The sequence below is a fragment of the Microtus ochrogaster genome, chromosome 8 (assembly GCF_000317375.1).
Source record: "Microtus ochrogaster isolate Prairie Vole_2 chromosome 8, MicOch1.0, whole genome shotgun sequence".
NCBI classification, from domain to species: Eukaryota; Metazoa; Chordata; class Mammalia; order Rodentia; family Cricetidae; genus Microtus; species Microtus ochrogaster.
The window spans coordinates 6,518,804-6,540,800 of NC_022015.1; the positions used below are offsets into that span (position 1 = coordinate 6,518,804).

Here is a 21,997-nt window from a genome sequence, read left to right on the forward strand (position 1 = left end):
TATTTCATACCTATCATATCTTGGTGAGTCCAAAGTCTTATACCTAATTTACTTTCTATCCTAACTTGCTTTTGCATCTGATAAACTATAGCTATCTAATCTTCAACTCCCTCAGAGACCCAAGAAGGAAATAATCTTCCAAAAAAAAAACATGACAGAAACAGCTGGCTATTTAGACAGCCACCCAAAGTTCCTCTGCAACATTGGCATCCACCTTTTGTCTACAGGCCTAGCATATCTGACAGGCTTTTCTGTGAAGCAGGATATTTTGTGTTCTGCTTGTCTAATTAGGATAGCATATGGTAAGCAGTTGAGGCAGAGCATTTTCTTGTCCAGTGGCCTAATTTTGCCCCAAAGAATGTAAGCTTCACATGGAGTTTCTTTGATGCCTATTGTCTTCTCTGAGGTAGATTGGTTCTGCCAGGAGCATATATGTCTTATTGTCATAAAAAAGAAGAACCTAGGTTATTAAAATATCTTAAATGCCATATTTTTTAGATCTCTGAAGTGTTTGAAGATGACCTATCTATCTAAAATATATCTTTGCTTGACTTTAAAAACATACCTAATGTGACTACAAGCTTGCTTATATAGGTGATTAACTACTAACTTATATTTTCTTATTATCCTAAACAGTTGGTAATAATAGTTTTCAAGGACTAGAAATTTACATCACATTATTAAATGAGTTATATAAGTGTAATACCTTGAACAAGATTAGAAGTATATGTACAAAATTAATTTTTAAAATGTATTTCAAAAATTTAAAATGTATGAAAAAAATTAATTTCAAATTTGTATCAATATATAAAATTTGTGTACAATACACAAAAGTCCAACTCAATGTAAAACATTTAAAACTAGTAGTTGCTTTTTAAAAGTCAATTCAATAATTACCTTTTTATCTTATCATATCTATATCTTACCTTCTTATTTTCAGAGCAGATTCAATAATCTATTGTTTTATCTTATATCTTTATCTACCCATTTTCTTTTCAGTAGATTATTAAATCTACTGTTCATCTTATCATATCTATAGCCTCCCTTTTTCTTCTCAGAGTAGACTGAATAATCTACCCTTTTATTCTATCATATCTATACTATCCATAATCCATTAAACAACCAAAACCATCCACCCACCTCTTGGGAATGTGGTCATCATCATCTTAAATTTACTTCCTGGGGGCAAAGGTATCTTTAGGGGAGCCTGAAAGAAAAATTTGGGCTAATCATCAAGTCCTGGGAGAGGGAGCTAAATCTGTGCATCATGGAAAAGTGCAGGGTTGTCTCAAGTCCTGGCTAGAGGAGTCTGTGAGACTTGGTCATCTCAGCTAGCCACCTTGAAATTGTTGTGAGCAGTTTGTAGTACAAAGCCGATCTTTAAGTGGTGCTATCAGCTGACTGGCATCATATGAACCAGTGGAATCATTGTTGTGGGGCCCCATATTCTTTCTGGAGACATCAAATATTATTGTAGGAAAATTTTTTGTTCACTGTAGAAAGCATAAACTTTAATCATATCAAAACAGAAAGTTTAAATTTTGAAAGACATGCATTCAAAGAAAGGTACCATAGAGATGAAAACAGGTATGAGGAGAAGGAATTTTTGGAAGCAGAGTTTTGATAGCCTTAGTCTCAAGATTTTTAGTTTCCTTTTGACTCACGCCAGGTGGCTCCTGATATGAGAAAGAAACTCTGAATTTTTCCTTAAACAATATGCTTGGATTTAGAGAAGAAGATCCACTGTCCAATTTCAAAGTCCGCTTTGATTTTTAAGTGAGTCGTAACTATTGTTTTACTGAGAAGAAGGGAGATATGTATGTTTAGGTAGTAAAATTTTACCCTGCAGAGGATGTTGGTACCATAAGTCAGATTTCTCTTTGCTTGGTGATTTTTTCTGGATAGTTATCTTTTCTTCTTTAGACATATAGATGTCCAAGATCTCTCAAATTTTTGAAGATGGGTATTTTCCTGCAAAGAGAATCAGAACCCTGCTCCAATCTTTATGAGGTTTCCTTACAACCTGAAGGACTGTCACCTCTGTGGATGAGCTGTCATTTCTCTTTATCAAGAGATTTCTCCTCTTCAACTGAATCTTAATTAATTTTGATGGTATCTGTAGCTTTTCTTCTCCCACGGAAACAAGAGTGAAACCCCTTCTCTAATGTAGCACATCTTCTGGTTTCCACACATCCTTGAAATACACCAGCTGATTTAATTCAGAAGTTCTTTTCTACTATCCAAAATCTCTCTGCAGCCGTTGTTCCTATCTCATTAGCATTAAGAAAATTCAAGGTTAATAAAGCATTATGCAATCTATTTCTGGGAGTCTTTTTCATCCCTTTCTGTTTGTTTAACATATCCTTTATAGTACAGTTTGATCTTTCTGTAACTACCTAACCTGTAGGATTGTGAAGTATACCTGTAATATGCTTTATAGTATAATAAGCAAAAAACTGTTTCACTTTCTTAGAGACACATGCTGGAGAATTATCTGTCTTTATTTGTGTATGTATGTATGTATTGGCTCACAGTCTGAGGGTACAAGCATGGTCGGGAAGCCATGGCAGCAGGGCTTGAGGCAGCTGTTCACTTTATAATCGGAGGGATGTGTGGCAGGGGTCACATTGTATCAGTAGTCAGGAAGCAGAGAGAGGTGAGTCCTGGCAGTCGGCTTGCTTTCCCCTTTGTGTGTGTTCTGTGTTTCCAGTCCCTAGGACGGCGCTACTCTCCGTAAGGGTAGCTCTTCCCATCTCAGCTGTTTTGTTGGAAACTATGTTAGGTCTTACGAAAAATGGGGGGGGATGAGTAAGATACCCTCAAAGTTGCCTATTGTTTGAGAGAGTACTGTAGACCTCACAACGACTGTGCACAATTACTTCCCTTTGTCAGGACTCCTGGGGTTGTCCAGGATACAGGGTCCAACCTTTTACCATGTTATACTAAGCATTTTAATGGAAAAAAAATGGCATAGGGCATAGAGGGGGAATATGAAGTGGGCAGAATGAATAATAAACTTGGGAGTTTCTGGTTAATTTGGGGATAAAAACTTAGCTTGGGGAAGAAGGTCAGTGCATGGAGATGGGAGACAGCATAGAGGAGCAGAGGGGATGGGAGGCCATTTGTCACATGATGGATGGACGGAGGGAGTTTGTACAGTTGACCGAGATAAAGAAGAGCTCACCAATGTTCCTAGCACTGCACAGATGCACTCGGGGTACGTGGGGAATCACGCCGTCTGAGCACTGCAGAGTGGCGACGGCGCTCAGCTAACTTGGTAGCTAGGTGTGGATAGGAATGCACAATTAGAGACTTGACTGTCCCAGTGCCCTGCAGAGACTCATGCTGGTGCCACTCAGCACGGGACTCTCAGAAAGAGCAGAGGCAGAGTGAGGAGCACAGTGGAAACCTTAAGCAACATGCGGTGGAGGAGTTTTCTAACCCCACCAGTGCCTGGGGCAGAAGGGTTGGAAGTTAAAACCCCAACCACACTGTCAATTATTTATAACTCATTGCATAAATTATTATGTTTAAATTGGCTGCCTAGTAAACAGTATATAGTTTTGCACCACAGAGGTTAGGTCATTCTAAATTAATCTATCCTTGTTTTGATGAGAGAGGGGGAAGAGAGGGAGAGGAAGAGAGATAGAGAGGGAGAGGGAGAAAGGAGGGAGGGAGGGAGAGAGAGAGAGAGAGAGAGAGAGAGAGAGAGAGAGAGAGAGAGAGAGCAGGGAAGGGAGAGACAGTTAGGTTTCCCCATTGGACCCTTTGGGTCATAGCGAGGCACATGAGCTGGGGGAGGGGAGGGTCCCAGATGACACTGGGATGTTTTTCCTTGGGGGATCCAAGAAGCACTCTATTACTCAGAGCGAAATCTAAAGTGTTTACACTGCCTCAGCAGCCACTGATGTGCTGGCCAGTCTCTTTTCAGAGCTCACCTCCCATACACTATAGCTGTGCTGGCTCCCCAGTAGTTCCCTTCCAGGGCCTTTTCCTGGACTCTTTCCTCTGCCACCAACACTCAGTTTCCATATTTTATCACGTCCTTGCCTCCTGGGAGAGTCTGCTCGGGATTTACATTCCCAGGAAGCTATGCCATGGCCACTCAGTGAAAATGGCAATGACTTACTTATGTCTCGCAGGAGCACTCTATTAATTTTTTAAAATTAATCTATTTTATATACCAGCCACAGCCTTCCCCCACCCTCTTCTCCAAGTCCCTTTCTGCCATTACCCCTCATACCCCCAATCCCCTCCTCTGCCATCACTATCCAGGAAAAGGCAGGTCTCCTATGAGTATCAATAAAACATGGTAATATCAAGCTGCAGTAAGACTAAGCAACTCCCCATATATTAAGACTGGGCAAGGCAACCCAGTATGAGGAATAGGGTCCCAAAAGCCAGCAAAAGAGTCAGAGGCAGCCCCGGTTCCCACTGTTTGGAGTCGCATAAGAGGGCCAAGCTACACAACTGTCACATATATGCAGGGTGCCTAGGTGAGTCCCATGGAGACTCCCTGGTTGTCAGTTCAGTCTTTGTGACCCTATATATTAGTTAATTGAGGTTAATTGAGGCCCCTCTGTTGCCCTTGACCCCTCTGCCTTCACAGTAGCATTCCTGATCTCTCTGATTCTGCCTCACCCTCCCGAAAGAAATATTCAGTTGTTGAACACCACACAGTTCTCATTTATTCTGTTCTTATTATTTGCTTTCCTGCCTATCATGGTCTCTCCACAAAGGGATGGATGCTGGTTGTTTTATTTGCTGTTTGATCTCACCTCCTGTTAGATCACAGGCACTGTGTGAATGACGGTTAAACAGAAAAATGAATGTTCAGATGGCCTCTGTGAGAACATGTTGAACATACACCAGCATATGTGGAAGGAAGAACCATGAGGGCGGTGAAAGACTGAGCATCTTGAAAAGCAGAAATGGAGAGTGTTTTAGAGTTCTGTCTGTCTGTCTGTCTGTCTCAATCAGAGCTCATCATTCTCTTCCTAGTTCCTTTCTGCACCCATTTTGCTACTGCAGTCACATATCAGGGTCTGGTCTTTGACTCTTCTCTCATAGACTACACCAACAAACCAGAGCCAATGTCTTCATGATTTTATCTTAATAATAGTCTTTGTTTCAGTTCTGAGGTTTGAACACAGGGCCTTGGGCATGGTAGGCAAGTACTCTGTCACAAAAGTGCACCCCAACCCTTTCTTGACCATTTAAAATTTGTTTATTTATTTTATATGTGCGAGTGTTTCGAGAGCATGAATGTATGTGTGCCACACACTTGCACAGTGCCCATGGAGGTCAGAAGAGGACATCAGATCCCTGGAACTTGAACTGCAGATGGCTGTGAGATGCCATGTGGATCCTAGGAATTGAACCTGGGTCCTCTGCAAGAGGAGTCAGTGCTCGTAACCATTGAGCCATTTCTGCAGGTTTCTTTCTTAACCATTCTTGAAGGATTGTTCTCCAAGAACACTTTCTCTACTGGAGCTCAAAATTCCTCTCCACCTTCTATTTGAATCGTTTTGGCCGGATAGAAAAATCCTTGGCTCTCAGCTCATTTCCTTGAGCATTTCCTTGTGACTACTTTTGAATAAGATGTTGGTCTAAAAATATCCAATGTTAACATAAATTTCTATTCTTTATCTGTAACTTGGACTTTCTTCTAGATATACAAGGGGCCTCTGCACCCAGCTTATTCTTTATTCCATTAGTCTCTTCTTCAATTAGCTTTGTTAGTCTTTATCATTTATTTCTTTTTAGAGAGTCTTATGTAGTCTCATCTAACCTTGAACGTAGCTGAAGATGACCATGAACTTCTGATTATTCTGTCTCAAGAAGGTAGCAAGCTCCTCACCTGGTCTGTTTCCTGTGCCGCATTCTTACTAGACTAAGTCTAGGATGGACGTCTTTGTTTACAGGCATGCAGTATGTTCTTTCAATGCATCCCCAAGTTTGATAATGTTATGATTTGGCTCCTAGATGTCCTCCAAAGGTTCCTTTGTTGAACACTTTGCTCCCAGCTGGAGAAGCTGCTGAGAATAAGAGGAGGTAGGGCTAGTGAGAGGATGTGAGATTGTAGGGATATGGACCTTGAAAGAGGCTTTTGTACCTCACCACAGTAACCATGGACTGAAAGCTCTGAAACCATGAGCAAAACCAGTTCTTGCTTCTTCATGAGTCTCCTTGAATGATTCGTCACAGTCCCAGAAAGCTGGCTAACATACCCCTGCTACCCAGGGGTAAGAGTGTCTCCACTCAGAAGATCCAGTGCTCATGTTCATCTCAAGGTGGTATACTGAGAGCTGGCCCTGGAACGTGATCCCTAACTCTGTGAATTATCTATTACCTGTCTACTCCAGTCTCTGACCCTGCTGTACTGCCCTGTCACCCTTCAACAGCGTATCAGGGTTTTCAGCATTAATGTCTGGATCCTACCCTCAAGGCCAGGTTTCTGGCCTTCTGTCTCCTCACTGTTCTGCGCTTTCAAATGTATAAATCTAACCCAAGGGACTGATGCATTGTCCCTTTGCCTATCATACTTCAAATATACTTCTTCTGCCTTAGTGTGTTTAAACAGTACCCTGCCCTACAGCCTTCCCCTCTGAGAACACCTTGCCTTGATCTGTCTGAAGAGACAGCCTCATCCTCCTTTCAATTCCCAGAAGAGCTTTAACTATGTAGGAGAGTGAAGATTAAACTCTGCCTAGACAGTTGTGTTCCTGTGTGTTTCAGACAGAGTTCTGCAGCTAACAGGCAACAGGCATAACTCTTGGAACCCAGTCGTCCTGGAGTTTCTCCTGCACAGCCCAAGTTCCACCATTAGCACAACGTGAAGGCAATAGCTCCAGTTACTATGATTCTTGGCTTAGTTTGGCAGGACAGGAAGAGTATCAGATTAATGCATCTTAGTGCCAAAGCTTTGCCATTCTGCCTGGGAGATGTATTAGTTACATCTAACTGATCGTTGTGAGCAAATGCCTCAGAAAATAATATATGGAAGAGTGCATTTTGGTTTATGATGTGTGAGGATTCAGTTCATGGTGGAGGCGTGGCCACAGGGACATGAGGTGGCTGGTCCCATTTGCATCCACACTAAAAGCAGTGAGCAGCTAATCCCAGTGGCCAGCTTGTGCATAGGTCACACATGGCCTATTGAGCTTGTAATCAACTGTCCTACCATGCTGAGGGATGATGGTGAGCTCTCTTGCTGTCTCCCCACTCCTCTTCTTCCTTTAAGCTGTCCCAAAGTTCTTTGTGTCAGCTTTCCCCAGTACCTGACATACACGTGACACTAAATACAATGAACTCACAGTGTGTTCAGTGTTTCATTAACGTCTGTAATTACTGAGTAAATGCAGTCAATCTGGCTCATTGCAAGTTTACATCCACATTATAGAGAAACTGAAAGTCAGGAAAGTTGAAGGACAGAAGGGAAGAAGCTTTTATGCCACCTCCCCCAAATCCTTGGGACTTCTACCTTTTCTTTGAAGATTTTCTCTAGATTATCATGTCTTCGTTGCTGTTTTCACTTTCTGCTTATAGTCTGTGTACACTGCTGTCTCTTCTTCTTTGGGAGACTATTTTCATTGTTAAACTTTCTAGAAGGCATTGTTTTAAGAACATGCCCACGATATGTCCATATAGGTCTACCACAGCTCACTTTATGCCGTTGCAATTTGATACCTCCTATCAGGAGTCATGGCCTGTCATAGATCAGTCTGGTCACCTGCCCTCAGTGTACTGTGTCTCCATCTTATTAGCTGTTGGGTGATGATAATGAGAAATTATGGAGAGAATTGGAGAAAGAGTGCTAAGCTTAAACTAGATGCTTGGCCAACATCGGTGGCCTGGGACGGGAACTCTCTGGGAAAGGTGGAGTGTTGGCCGTCACCCTGCCACTGTTCCCTGGTTGCAGGCTACCCTTCATGCAGGTGGACTCGGTCCAGCGCTGGATGGAGGACCTGAAGCTCATGACGGAGTGTGAGTGCATGTGCGTCTTGCAGGCAAAGCCCATCAGCTTGGAGGAAGACACACAAGGTGACCTTATCCTAGCAGGGGCTCCTGGCCCAGGAGATCCACTACAGCTGCTCCTGAAGCGGGGCTGGGTCATCAGCACAGAGCTTCGCAGGATCGGGCAGAAGCTGGCCCAGGACCGCTGGGCGCGTGTGCACAGTATGAGTGTGCGTCTGACATGCCATGCACGCTCCATGGTCAGCGAGTACAGCACCATCAGCAGGACCTCCTCACAGGAAATGAGCCAGGTCAGCCATGCCAAGAGAGGGCTAGTGGGTGCTGGGTCGAGGGAAGCCTTCCTGTATTCTGGGGTCTGAACCTTTCCTGGCTAGTGGTTTCCGTTGTCTTGTAATAAAGTAGAGAAGGATAGTGAGGACATTTATAGACTCATACAAGGCATTGTGGCAGGTGTTTTCTCTCCACAAATGTCTCTAATCCACACGCCCACCGTGAGCAGAAAGAGTTCTAGAACAGGATGCGTGGCTTCAATGATCAGTCTGTGTTATGTGACGTTGGCAAGTCACTTGACTCCTCCTTGCTCTAGTGCTTTCTCTCAGTGACTACAGCAATATTTATCCCGCGAGGACGACTGAATAATACATGTAAAGCATGTCACGCAGCTGACTGAAAAGATTAGTATTATCATGCCCGTTTTATGATTGAGGGGGTGAACTCAGAGGCGGAGTCACTTGTCCCACGTTAAGCAGGGGATGACGTGGAGGAGGGCCAGACCCAGCAGTTTTGATTCCAAATGCATTCGAATCTTCCCACAGTCCAAAGTAAACCACTGAACTCCCACCTCCCTGTTGGGATTTCTCTCTCTCCTTTCTTTCTTCATCTTTCACCTTTCAACTTCTTCCTTCACTGTAGGCAGCTGGGGTTGGCTCCTTCTTTGAACCCAGCTTAAGTGCCTCTTCCTCCCCAAGGCTTCGCAGATCTCACAGTCTAACTAATTGTCTGCTTCCTTTTCTTACTCTCTCAGTGCATCCAGCCTTGGCCTCTTTGGCTACCCATGTCCCAGGTCACAGTGCATTCTGGGTTCTGTGCCTGTTTCCCTCACTTTCAGGCCACAGAGGACCCAGCACAGCAGCTGCTCCTCAATGGAATGACATGATCTTTCCTGGTTACAGGCGGAGAAACTACTCATGGAGAAATGTTCTGAGCTCTCGGCAGTCACTGAGAGGTAAGTGCGCCTGGGCTGCGTAGCCTGCTGGCCCCCTGGCTCTGGGAGGAAGGGTATCTTCTCAGGGGGTTCCACTAGTTGGTAGTATGCTGGGTTATTTTTTTTCCCTAGGCATTCCCAGAAACCTCAAAGGACAGACTATCTTGAAGTCAGTGTAGTGATACATGTGTGTAATTGCAGTGCTTAGGAGACAGAAGCAGGAGGATTGCTACAAGTCCAGCGTGGTTTACCTAGTGAACTCCAGGCCAGCAAGGACTGTATAGTAGAAACAAAAAGTAAAATAAAATAATAAAACAAAAACCATGCGGTTTTTGTCCCATATTCAGAGCCTGGGGAAAGGGAAAGTTAGGAGATAGCCTTGGGCGTCAGTGGAAAGCTGTTTGGGGTAAGCTGACAACGGGAGAAGGTTTACTTTAAAGTTGGAGGGCCCCCATGGCCTGTAAAGTGAAGGCAAGATCCCAGGTCAGGTGAAAGGTGAACTCTCACCTCCACACACATGTGCAGAGACAGAGATGTCCACAGACACTCACTCACTGTCACACAGACATATAAACACACACTCATAAGATCACAGAATTCTGCCCACAGTCTCTTGCCCCTATATCATACCATAAACATGCATGAGTTCACACTCAGGTGCACACATACCACTTAGCTTCATATGGACTCACTCTGAGTGTGTGTTGACATGTTCCTTTACCCTTCATGCCTCAAATCTGGATTTTGGCATCCGTGGGAAGCTGGAAAGTCTTCCCCTCTTCTGGGCAGGAGATTTTCAGCCCATGGGGTGGAAGTCAATCTAATCCCCTCTAGTTTTTCTATCTGCGAGGAAATCTTTGAGGAAGCTTCTTCTTCTTTTTTTTTAAAATCATATTGTGGCAGCAATTTTTTGTTTTTCTTGTTAAAGTAAGTTTTAAACTGAAATAGAAACATTTGTCTTTCTACATCCCTTTCCTTCCTCAGTGCCTCTCATGACTCCCATTCCAAACTTAATAGTATCTTTTATTCCTATTATTATGATTACATAATATATGCATGTGTGTTTGTGTACATATGTGCATGCACAAATATAAATAACTCCAACTTTCTGAGTCCATTTTTCTTGGTGGTGTGTATGTGGTGTCAAGGCTGACCTACTCTGGATGGGACAGTTGATAAGAACCTTATCCCAGGAAGAGGCCAACACTTCTCCGCTAGTCATTGTTGCCTGTGGCTCTTTGTCTAGCGGTGGGATCTCCATGCTCCCCCTTCCGTGTTAGCATATCTATTGGTATTGCCATCCTTTCTATCTTGTTAATGATGGGCATCAATTCTTCCAAGCTATAGCGAGAGCAGTAGTGGTGCATTGTGCTCTAGCTACCTTCTCCAAAGCTAGTGCCCCTCTACCTCGGGGGCTGCTGAGACCAAACGATTGGTCCCATTGATAGCTCACCATCCCAGGGAGAACCCAGAGGTCTAACTGTGCCACCTTCTGATGTTAGCACTTCTCAGTAGCAGGGAATGTGATGGTTCCAGCCCTTCTCTGTAGAGCAAGAGATCAGGGAACAAATCAAGCTGGCAGTTATCATCTCTTATTCTCTTGGAACTGCGTCTTTCATCTCGTCTATTCTGCACATACACCATGCCTCGAGAAAGTCCAGGTCTGCCCTAGCCACTGCTGCGGTCCAACCAAGGACCCCTTCCGGTGGCCCACTCTGCAATTCTTCCTCCCAGGTGCCTCCAGGTGGAGAATGAGCATGTTCTGAAGTCAATGAAGGCCTGCGTGAGCGAGACCCTGAGCACGCTGGGCCAGCACTTTGGCCAGCTACTGGAACTGGCTCTGACGCGGGAAGTGCAGGTCAGTGTGGCCTGGGAGACGGAGGACACGGTGGGGTCATCAGGGAGGGGGCACTGAGTAACTCAGCCAGGCTGAGAAAATGCAAAATGGCCTTTCCTGAGAGACATCCTCTTCAGATCACCAGTGTCCATGCCAGCATCTGGGTGGAGGCTGTCGGGGTTCAGCTGGGGTTTCCAGAATATCTAACCCAACTCTGTAGTTTCCGAATGTGAGAAATGGAGTCCAGGGAAAAAAGATTTAGCCAAAGTCACACAAGGTAGTGCCAGGGCCTGGTGTATCTTCCGGTACTTTTTCCAGCACCCGGAATCATTTCTGCTGAGCTATTCACAGCACACAGGGGGCCCTTCTTATCCTGAAGAACTTAAGCTACCTGCAGGAGACACGCCATTTTTTGAAGTCCTGGCCGCAGAGAGGACTCTGGAAGGGTCATCCTGTTTCTAGGCAGGCTCATGCTTGTTTCCGGGAGGAGGGTGTGGCGCCCTCTGTAGTCTGTCAGATGTCACAGCACAGTGTATGTGGAGGCTCTTCACTTCTGCTCTCTACTTCGTCCGTGAGGTGAAACGTTCTCAAGAACAGAAGTAAGAAGAAGTACAGAGCAGGTGGAAAGCCTGTGAGCTAAATGCACATCATTTCCCTGTCCCTGGTTTGGTATTCCGGAAGCTCTCCCAGCGCCAGGCCCCTTAAGGTTTTCATTAGGAAGCTATTTACATGTTATTTATAGTCCGGGAATACTGTGCCACATACTTACCATTCTTTCCCACCACCAAATAAAAGCCTCCCATAAATAATAAACGTCTGATTTTCTCCATACCGGCCTCTCTGATGAGCTCAGAAATCCCTCTCTTCTTTTCCCGTGTGTGTCCCATTTTGCACGGGACCGAGGCTCTTCTGGCCTGATTCTCCTGCAAGTCCCGCCTTGGCCCGTGTTTCTATACCTGTGCCAGTGTGACTGGCCCTGAATGCTCTCACCCTGTCAGTTGCAGAAGGGTCCTCAAAGGCTAGCCACCCTGGCCTTGGAATCTGAAATAAAGAAACAGAGGGTCTCAATGCTGAGGGGCTGGCACTCTGGGACCCTAGAACACTGGAGTTCTGGGGACTGGGGCTCCGGCACTCCAAGTCAATGAATCAGTGTTAGCAATGACATAGGGGAGGAAGGGTGGTCATTTTAGTGTTCATGTCCCAAACTGAATCATTATACATGACTGTCCATGTTGGTAAGAAAATCTAATGGCGTGATGGATGGAAGTATTGATGTCCGAAGAAGACCTAAAACCCTGGGGACTCATCTCTGCAGAGTAATTGCTAAGCAAGGGTACAGTGTCTCTTTCTAACAGGGTGCTGTAAGGGGGCTGCTCCTGCTTTTAGCTGATAGAGTCATGGGAAAGGCCGGGATTCTTTGGAGGCTTGGACCATGCGTCTGACTTCCTAGGCCAAACTTCATGCCACTTGTCCCTCATTCTGAGTTTATTCTGGGTAGAGCTCCTGACCCCATATTCCCAAGCTTCTGGCTAGCTGCCGCCCACTGGGAGGTGTGACTGTCCAGGTCTCTGATGGCTGGCCTGGCAGGTGACCACAGTCAGCAGCTCTTCTGTTATTGTTGAATCCTCAGCCTTGCTTCCCAGGGAGGGGTGACAAGGTCTGTCTCGATGTTTCTGTGCATTTACTTTCTTCCTGGTAACTTCCTTTCTTGGTGTTTTCCTCAATGTCATTCCCTAGGATGCTAGGGGAGCCTATTATGCCCAGAACTTGTATATGCAGGAACCGGTGTCCTATCTTAAATAAAATAAAACCTCTTTATTTTCACAGGAATAACTATGATGCCCACTCTGCTTTGCAGATCTTCCTGAGGACCCATTGTTTGGTACCACTCAGACTCAGGATGGGCTTTCTATCTTCCTTAAGCCTCTTTGCAAACATTTTCACAGAGCAGCTCAGATATTACCCTCTTACATTCCCAAGACTCTTGGCTACTTGTAGAAGAAGTTTTGACTTGTTTTGTCCATGTATTTCTAAGGCACACATGTCTTGATGATTTGAACAATATATGGTGGAGAAAGTCGAGTAGTTTATTTCAAACTGGTAGGCTTACAATAGAAAGCTAAGAGTCTGTTTACTTATACTGGGATCCTGATGTTTCACAGCATGCAATTGGGAGATATTTTCTTGGCACTATGGAGTTATGCTGGATAGCAAGTGGGAGTCATCTCTCTAAAATCACATATGAATAAAACAGTGAAGCAATGCAAACAAGGGTGATAATGATATGATATTATGTCATATTGCCCTGACTCATCCTGGGATATAATCAAGCCCAGTTCTGGGCCCTGTATCAGTTATTGGCAATATTCGTGCTGGCAAAAAGCCCAACAAAAAGCACCTTAAAGGAAGAGGACTTGTTTTGGCCCCTGGTTTGACAGGAAGGCATGGCAGGGTTCACAGGGGCTGGAACATGCAGCTGAAACACCTCACATCTGAGACGAGGGGAGCAGAGAGCGGAGAACACTGATGCTCAGCTGGCTTATCCCCCCACCCCTTTATTTGTTCTGGGATTCCAGCCCACTGGATTGTACCACTCACAGTCAGGGGGCCTTCCATTCGTGTTAAGCATTTCTGAAAGTATTTTCACAGGCATGCTTAGAGGTGTACCTCCTGGGTGATTCCAAATCTAGTCACTTTGACGGTGACTATCAGCATCCACTCAGGGGAAGCTCCGAGAACGGAGGGAAGTGCTGTCAATGGAGGTTGTGAAGAATACTTGGAGGGGGCAGAAGGTGCTCAATCCAGAAGTGGACACTCAAATCCACAAAGGGAAGTGTACCCGGGTCATTGGATTTCACCTCCAGGATATCCCATATGGAGTAGTGGGGCTTCCCAGGAATGTGAGGGGCTGTCTTAGGAAAGTTCTATCCCTAAGGTGGACTGGCAATGCCTGGAGGACGGAGGCAGCAGAGGGGAGATGGGCTGAATGTCTTATAAGTTCCTTCTCTCTCAATAAGCTGTGAATCCCTGAATATGGGTATTATAGAATGGAGATAGTAGATAAGTACAGGGTTTGGAACCAAGTCAGGGTTCAAATCCTGACTGCTACTAACACATTCTGCAGACTTGTGCACATTACTTAATCTTATTGACCCTTGTTTTCTTTGCTACTACAATAGGTTGAGTTACAATAAATGAAATAACACATGGTAATTGGTGACACTCTCTGGATTGTATATTATCAACTAGAAATATGCTCTACCTTAAAAACAGTAATTTTGATAACATGAGTGTCATAATTTCATAATTGTGTACTCATTATTTTAACTATTTTGTAAGGATGATATTTCTTAGTCTGGTGGCAGATGGAGCAGAGAGAAGCCAGCTGTCTGTGGGACACCCTTAACCTTCCTGAAGCCATTGCCCTGAATAAAAATCCCCGCTCCATGGTGGGTTCTTTTGGGATCATAGCCAACAATCTGTTTGCTTTTAGGAGGCTCAGATGCCATTCATAATGCCATGGCCATGAAATCATGTGTAGATTCCTTGACACTCGGGTCTAAAATTTGCTTCTGATTCTCTTTGACACTCTCTGATTTTTCTCAGCCATGTTGCCCATATAGGTAAAGCAAGACTGCAGTGAGATTAAATGGCAACAGAGAGATAATCCAAGTGCACTTGTCAGAGAAGTCCAGGCTTGCCTTATTTATATGTATTCATGTATGTATGTATGAATGTATGTGTGTGTACATATGTATGTATGTATGTATGTATGTATATATATATATAAAATATGTATATATAACTCACTAGGAGGAAAAGCAAACGGAAAACAAACTTCACTGCTTATCCCGATCAGGAGAGTTTTCTTCCAGTTTGCTTGTGGGGAGTATATTCACTACTCGATGCTGTGAAAAACTCCAATGAAGAGCAACTTAAGGGAAGAAGTTGTTTGACTTCGGGTTTGCAGGTTGGTCCATCATGGTACGGCAGCAGGAATGTGAGTGAGGTCATACCTCATCTGCAGCCAAGACGCAGACAGATAGGTGCTAGTGTTCAGCTCATGTTCCCCTTTTTGTTCACCCTGGGATTCAAGCCCTTACAATGATGCTGCTCACCTTAAGATGGGTTTTCCAGCTCAGCTGACTGAATCTACAAATCACAAGCATGTCCAGAGGTATGTCTCCTGGGTGATTCTAGCACCTGCCAAGGTGACTACCAATGTTAACCATCATAGGCAGAGTCTGGTTCTTCATAACTACAGTCCAGATTATCTCTGCAGTCGCGGGGAGGGGGTTTGTGGAAATATTTACTTGTGTTGGTTCATTCCAAATATAACCTCAGTGTCCAGAGACTTAGTACCTTAGACTCGGTGTTATCTTACTACTATACTACACTCCAAGAAGATTGAAGCTGGCCAATTCTCAGTCCTGAGGGCAGAAAACTCAGACATCATTCTGTCCTTAGATTCCATCCCTAGGGCATTCAGAGGCCTTAAACATACATCACAGCTGAGGAAAAGAGAATACAGTCTTGGATGTGACCTGGACAGGATGACAGTCAGAGTGTGTATTTCAGTTGTCCACAGCCACAAGCATGTATGAACACATACCTGCTAGGGGAAGAGAGTCATTGCAGATTAATGTACTGCTGTATTTACCATATATGGGAGAAAAATGTCCCTGTTTTCACAGAAGGACATTTGGACATTCCTCCTTTCTGAAAAGTCAGGAATTTTACAAGTATTTTACATGGATCTGCTAGGCATGTGTTTGTCCCTGTCCTGAGTGGTGAAATCTCTTCAGTTCTTGCTCCCTCTGGACAATGTGCTCCTGACAGCCCAGGCTGTATTGGCTCCTTCAGGTGACTTGCACTGGTGAGTGTCGAACCACTTAGGATGCACTGCATTGCTCAGGTTCCCAGGAGACTTGCAAGCACATAGCATCTGAAGAAAATCTATTTCTAGATCTCCTCTTTTCATTTGTCTTCCTTCCCAGGGACGCATGTGGTTTTGTTAGTGCTTGCACTACTTCCAGAGGAAGAGCATCCCAGATACTCTGCCCTCCAAAAACCTGGGGTGGAGGTGGGAAATCAAGCAAAGGGGACACCTCCATCCAGGAATCATACAGCCCTTAGGCTGTCATGATTAGTCCCATAGATTTTGCCCTTGTGTTGAGAGAGGCATTAGACATCGTGTATTTCTCCAGTGTGGGTTTTCTGATCAGATAGATGGAAGAATGTGTGATCTGTTGGGGACCGGGATGGGTTGTGGGAATTTCCAGTTAGTTTGTCTTTCCCAACTATTTTATTCTGGAATAGTGTATGGTTCTTGGATCAGAACGAAGAGATGATTGGTAGAATGTATCAACTCTTAAAAATGGCTGCTTTAAAGTACATACTAAAATGAAAGCAGTTCCCTTCAGCTATTTTTCATAATCATCCCTAGATTGTGACATTAACTGGAAAGAAAAGTGTCATAGAAAAGCCAAAGACTCTAAATGATGCAGATTATTCTGGATGTGACTGGATTGTTTTTTAGATATTTTTCACAGATTTTTAAAAAAGCAATTAAAGCCTTTTGTTGAAATATTTATACTAGGCATAAAAATGCTTAAAATTATAAAATTAATTACTAGCAGCTGGACTAATTCCATTTATAATGTATATATTTTTTCACATACCCATTCCATCAAGATATGTTTACAACAAAATTTTGGTTTGTAAGATTTGTAGTTATCAAAATTTGTTCCATGTTTGCCAGCTGTTCTGGTGATGATTGTGATGTCAATCTACTAGGGAAAATGTGGGTTTGTTTGTTTGTTTGTGACACTTGGAAGCTTCTAGTAAAGGTATATAAAATAAAGTATCAAAATATCAATGATAAGTATTATAAGAGTAATCAATAAAACACTTTAAAATTTAAATTCAATACATTAAGGAAAATTTTGGGAGGAAAGTACAGTGGGGATATAAATTTGATAATGAGAAGTTACAAAAATGTTAAAGAAATGTTTTTCACATATTTTAAATGATGTTAGGTTGTTTTGATGTTCAAATTACAGTCACTACATCTGAATGACTGATGCAGGGATTTTATTTTTATGTCAATACAGATAATATACGGGAAATTGCATAATACTATGCTGAAAAATTTTAGCTGTCAAAATAAAAATATGCAAAATCACAGACACAAATAGAAATAAATCATGATGGTTGCTGCCCCTGCTTCTCACTTGAAGATCCTTTGGACTTGGGACCCCCGGCTCCTACACAGAATTTCCATCTGGTTCCTACCCTTTCTGCACCAAGGCACCTTCTTGCCAGATCCTTGGCACATTTGATCCATGAGAGCTAGCTAGCTCTGGAGCCAGACGCTGCTTGCAGTGCCATTGTTTGATATGTTTGAAGAGTGGTGTTTCTTTCCGCTGTACCATTATTTTTCAGCAGCAGTCTGGGTCCCTGGTTCTCTTTCTTCCTGCTGGTACACTAACACTTCAAAAGTGGCCCTATAGAATTCTGAGCCTCCACTCTTCTTTTCATACAGGTCTCTTTATATGGCCTCCAGATCTGGGCAGCTTTTCTCACATACCGTGGGTTTCTGGCACATTCTTTTGTTTTGTTGTGTGTAGCATTTTCTTCTAGACTTAGGGATATTTTTCTTCTTGAGGGGAATGAAATCATCCAAGTTTTGGGTCTCACATATTTCTTCATTTACCTTCCTAAGTGGGGTATTCTCAGCTAAAAGACATTTTCTCCCTGATCAACAGTTAATCCAATGCTGGGTTGTTGATACTTTGTCCAGGTTCTGTCCAGTGTGTTCACTCTGTGCTATCTCCCCAGAATCATGCATTTCTCCAGTGTGTATTCTAGGACATGAGTGGTTTCCTTTTCCCACTTCTCAGAACTTTCATCAGGGCATTTGTCCATTCACCCTTTGGGGTATCCATGCCTATCTTTGTGACATGTCCCTGTGTTTCACAACCTTGCTAAAGAATAAAAGCAAACCCTAATAATAGTTTTCGTTATATTTCATGATCATAAGTGTAAGTGATGTAGCTGAATGACTATTGTTTCCTGTCCTTCAAGGAGATGCTATCCAGCTGGCAGATTGATGACCTCCAGTGAGTTTCTGTCACATATATGTGTGCCTTAAGTCTGTTCTCAGGGGGAGTGTACATAGGGATTCTTCAGGAGACTTTTTCTGGGTTCTCAAACGTCTTACATGCCATTCTAGGGCTTCCAAAGGACTATCCAAAGAAGCCTGGGTTGACTGCTCAAGGCTTCTTATGAACTTATCTTGGAAATTCTGGGACATCACTACTGCCAGTCACTGGCTTCTATGGGGCAAGCAAGGCATTAAATTCAAAGGAAGGGTAATTAGAATGCAGACTTCTTTGAGGGGAATAGATTGGAGTCTATAGCTATCTTTAATCCACTATGCCCTGCCCATCTGTCTGGGTTTGATGTAACTCCTTGGCTCACTTTATCCAACTGCATGCTTTCCAGCTAGGGCTCCAGGATAAGTCTCACAATGTTTTCCTTGATTCTTTTGAGAAATGCGTTTTAGCCACCTTGGTTTCTCTTGCTTCTGGTAGATTTCACTGATGCTCATTGATTCTTTGTGATTGAGAAAAAACTGAAAGATACTGTACTTTCTGGTGCCTTGTTTAGAGCTGATGGATGTTATAAATCCTTTCTCCTTCACACCCCTTTTTCCTGTTCTTAAAGACATTGTTATTATTCTTGTTGTTTCAGAAAAGCAAGAATATGTGGTCTGTTGTTTAAGAAAGTACTTGTCACTTACCTTGTAAGTCTGTCTTGTTTTATTTTGTTTACAGCCTTTGACCCTTCTTATGATCTAGAGTGAAGCATCTTTTTGAAATGTCTCCAGTGTAGATGGAAGTTTCTCTCCTTCCTGGTCATGCAGCCATTTAATACCAAAGAAACACACAGAGGCTTATATTGTTTATAAACTGTTTAGTCTATTAGCTCAGGCTTATTATTAACTAGCTCTTACAACTTAAATCAATCCATAATTCTTATCTATATTTAGCTATGTGGGTTGGTATCTTTTCTCAGTAAGGCATTCTTATCTTGCTTCCTCTGCATCTAGTTGGTGACTGTGTCTCTGTCTTTCTTCTTCCCAAAATTCTCTTAGTCTGGTTACCTTGTCTATAATTCCTGCCTGACTACTAGCCAATAAGCATTTTATTAAACCAATACATGTGACAAATCTTTACAGTGTATAAAAGCATTATCCTACAGTGCTCAAGTTTCTCTTTGATTTCCTAAAACAAAACAAAATAAAACAAGAAACAACAAAAAACCCCAAAATTATGACAAGCAAACTCTCCAAAAATTAACTTTTAGAAATGTGTATGTATCAGTTACCAAAATTGATAGGCTTTTCCTGGGGATACAGGCAGGAAGTTGACCGTGATGTAGAAAGCTGTTTTAAGTCTGATGAAGAAGGAATTGAGTAGGAGGAGAGACCTAAGGATTGAACACAGAGGCATTAGTTGGAAAAATCTCACTTTGAAGTAGTTCAGGGGAAATGTGGCTTTGGCAAGAGCATGATGGAAAAGCCTGGGATCAGCAAAGGGCTCTGGGTCAGCTCTGCCTCTTTCACCAGGTGGGAGCCTGGTGAGTTCACGGATTGTTAGATGCTGGTGGAGGCCAGGACACAGTGAGTATTGTGAGTGGGATTGAAAGGCACACTTGCGTTGGCTTCTGGATTTTCTAGTCTAAGTGAGGTCATGTGCACATTAGTAATGGGACTATTAACCTTCAAAGCAGAAATACAGACTCATAAGGAGTATTTGTTACTTTTTGTGGCTATGACAAAATATTTGACAACAGCAACTTTAAAAGGGAAGGGTTTATTTTGGGTTACTGTTGAAAGAGGGGTGTAGTCCATCATGATGGGGAAAGCATAACAGTAGCAGGAACAGAGGCAGTTGTCACACTGTGTCTGTCCTCAGTCAGGAAGAAGACAGGAATGTTGATATTCAGCTCATTTCTTTTTATTCATTCTGGGCCCCTAGCTCATAGGATGGCCCCCACTTCCCTCCTCCGTTAAACTTTTCTAGAAACACTCATAGATGCACGCAGAGGTGTGTTTCCACAGTGATGTAAACTCTGGTCAGGCTGGCCACAAGTATTAGCTATCACAATGGTTTTGTGAACCATGACCTAGACAGTTATGTGTTTTTCAGGTTCCTCAAATGTGGAACAAGAGTCAAATTAAAGACTGACATTGTAATGTTCAGAGCTTTATGGATTCTTCAGGAGACTTAGATCTATTTTTCCAAATTTATGCTGTGGAAAAGTATGCTTACAACTTTTCTTTGTCCCTGAGATATGTCTGGGGTGTAATTACTGTATATGTGTGTTTAGACATTAACATAAAATTATTCTCAGACATAAATGGTCTAATATTAGCAGTTGATTGCAGAAGACATTGGGCTTGAATTGTTTAATTTAATGCTAATTTGCTTCAAGTGCAAACACTCATCAGGAACATTAGGTAATTATCATTTAGGTATATGACCACAATATATGAAGTCTACATTTCCATTTGAGTTATTTTGCTACTCATGGCTGTAACATGAATAATAAAAACCCAGAGACAGATATAGGGGTTAAAGCTGAAGATCAGAGAAGCAGAGCAGTAAGCCACTAGAGATACCTTTTACCTCTACCAATGCTCAGACTAAAGGGGCAATCCCCAGACTTCACTGTGTCTCCACCAAACCTCAGACTCCACACTCTAGTGAGTTCCTATCTCTTCCTAATTATATTTCTCTCTCCACCCAGTCATATCACTCCTGTCTACCTCCCTAGTGCTGGGATTAAAGGTGTGTGACTTCCAAACACTGAGATCAAAGGTGTGAGCCACCACCACCTGGACCTGTTTCTGGGTCAATCTTGTGTATTTCAGTGTAGCCTTGAACTCATAGAGATCTGTCTGCCTCTGCTTCCCAATTCAGGGATTAAAGGTATGTGTCACCACCAGTGGCCTCTAGTGGTATAGCTTTTCTCTCTGGTCTTCAGGCAAGCTTTATTTATTAAAATACAAATAAAATATTACCACATTTCCCTTTCTGTCTAAAATAAAAAGAAGGCTATAACTAGTATAAGAAAAACTATATATATATCAAATACAATAGCTATATACAATATATACAGGCAATAAGTAAGCCAACAATGTCTAGTGCATTTGCGTTTTACAAATTCAGAGAAAATACTTGATTATATATCCTATCTTGGTGATTCCAAAATCTTGTACCTAATTGACTTTCTGTCTTAACTTGCATTACCATCCAAAACTATCTTTTACAATATCTCAACCTTATACACTTTACACCTCTTTAGTGAGTTTCTTTTCTGCATCTGGCAAACAAGGAAAACAATAACTATCTAGTCTTAATCTCCCTCAGAGACCCAAGAAGGAAATAATATTAACTGAGTAAGCAGAAAGTGCGAGCAAGCCACTTCCAAAAAATGCAAGAAATGACAAAAACAGGTTTTTTTTTCCTGGACAGTCACCCAAGGTTCCTCTGCAAAGTTATGGCATCCATCTTTGGTCTACAGGTCTAGCATATCCAACAGACTTTTCTGTGAAGCAGGATATTCTGAAGGGCTGTCACTCCTTCTCTTGATAATGTTTGGTAGTCTCTTTTTTTGTGTGTGTGCATCCTGCTTGTGTGATAGCATACTGTCAGCAGTCAAGGCAAGGGCATTTTCTTGCCCAGTGGCTTACTTTTGCAACAAAGAAAATAAATTCAATGTAGAGTTTTTTTGATGCCCACCATCTTCTCAGAAGTATATTGGTTCTGCAAGGAGCACACATGTCTCTGTTGAAGGAGGAGCGGCAGACTGTGTCCCGCCACCCAGCTAGTTTTACCTGAAATAATTACACAGAAACTGTATTCTTTTGAACACTGCCTGGCCCATTAGTTTCAGCCTCTTATTGGCTA

At 42.9% G+C, this 21,997-nt stretch overlaps 1 protein-coding gene across 1 annotated transcript in view; it reads left to right on the plus strand.

Moving 5' to 3' along the window:
• The window catches only part of Insc (INSC, spindle orientation adaptor protein), a 106,328-nt gene that overhangs the window by 35,109 nt on the left and 49,222 nt on the right, over positions 1 to 21,997 (plus strand). The window contains exons 3-5 of the mRNA XM_026781469.1: positions 7,922 to 8,267; positions 9,150 to 9,202; positions 10,916 to 11,039. Of these exons, the coding sequence (XP_026637270.1) occupies positions 7,922 to 8,267; positions 9,150 to 9,202; positions 10,916 to 11,039 (523 nt within the window). The remainder of the gene's footprint in view (positions 1 to 7,921; positions 8,268 to 9,149; positions 9,203 to 10,915; positions 11,040 to 21,997) is intronic.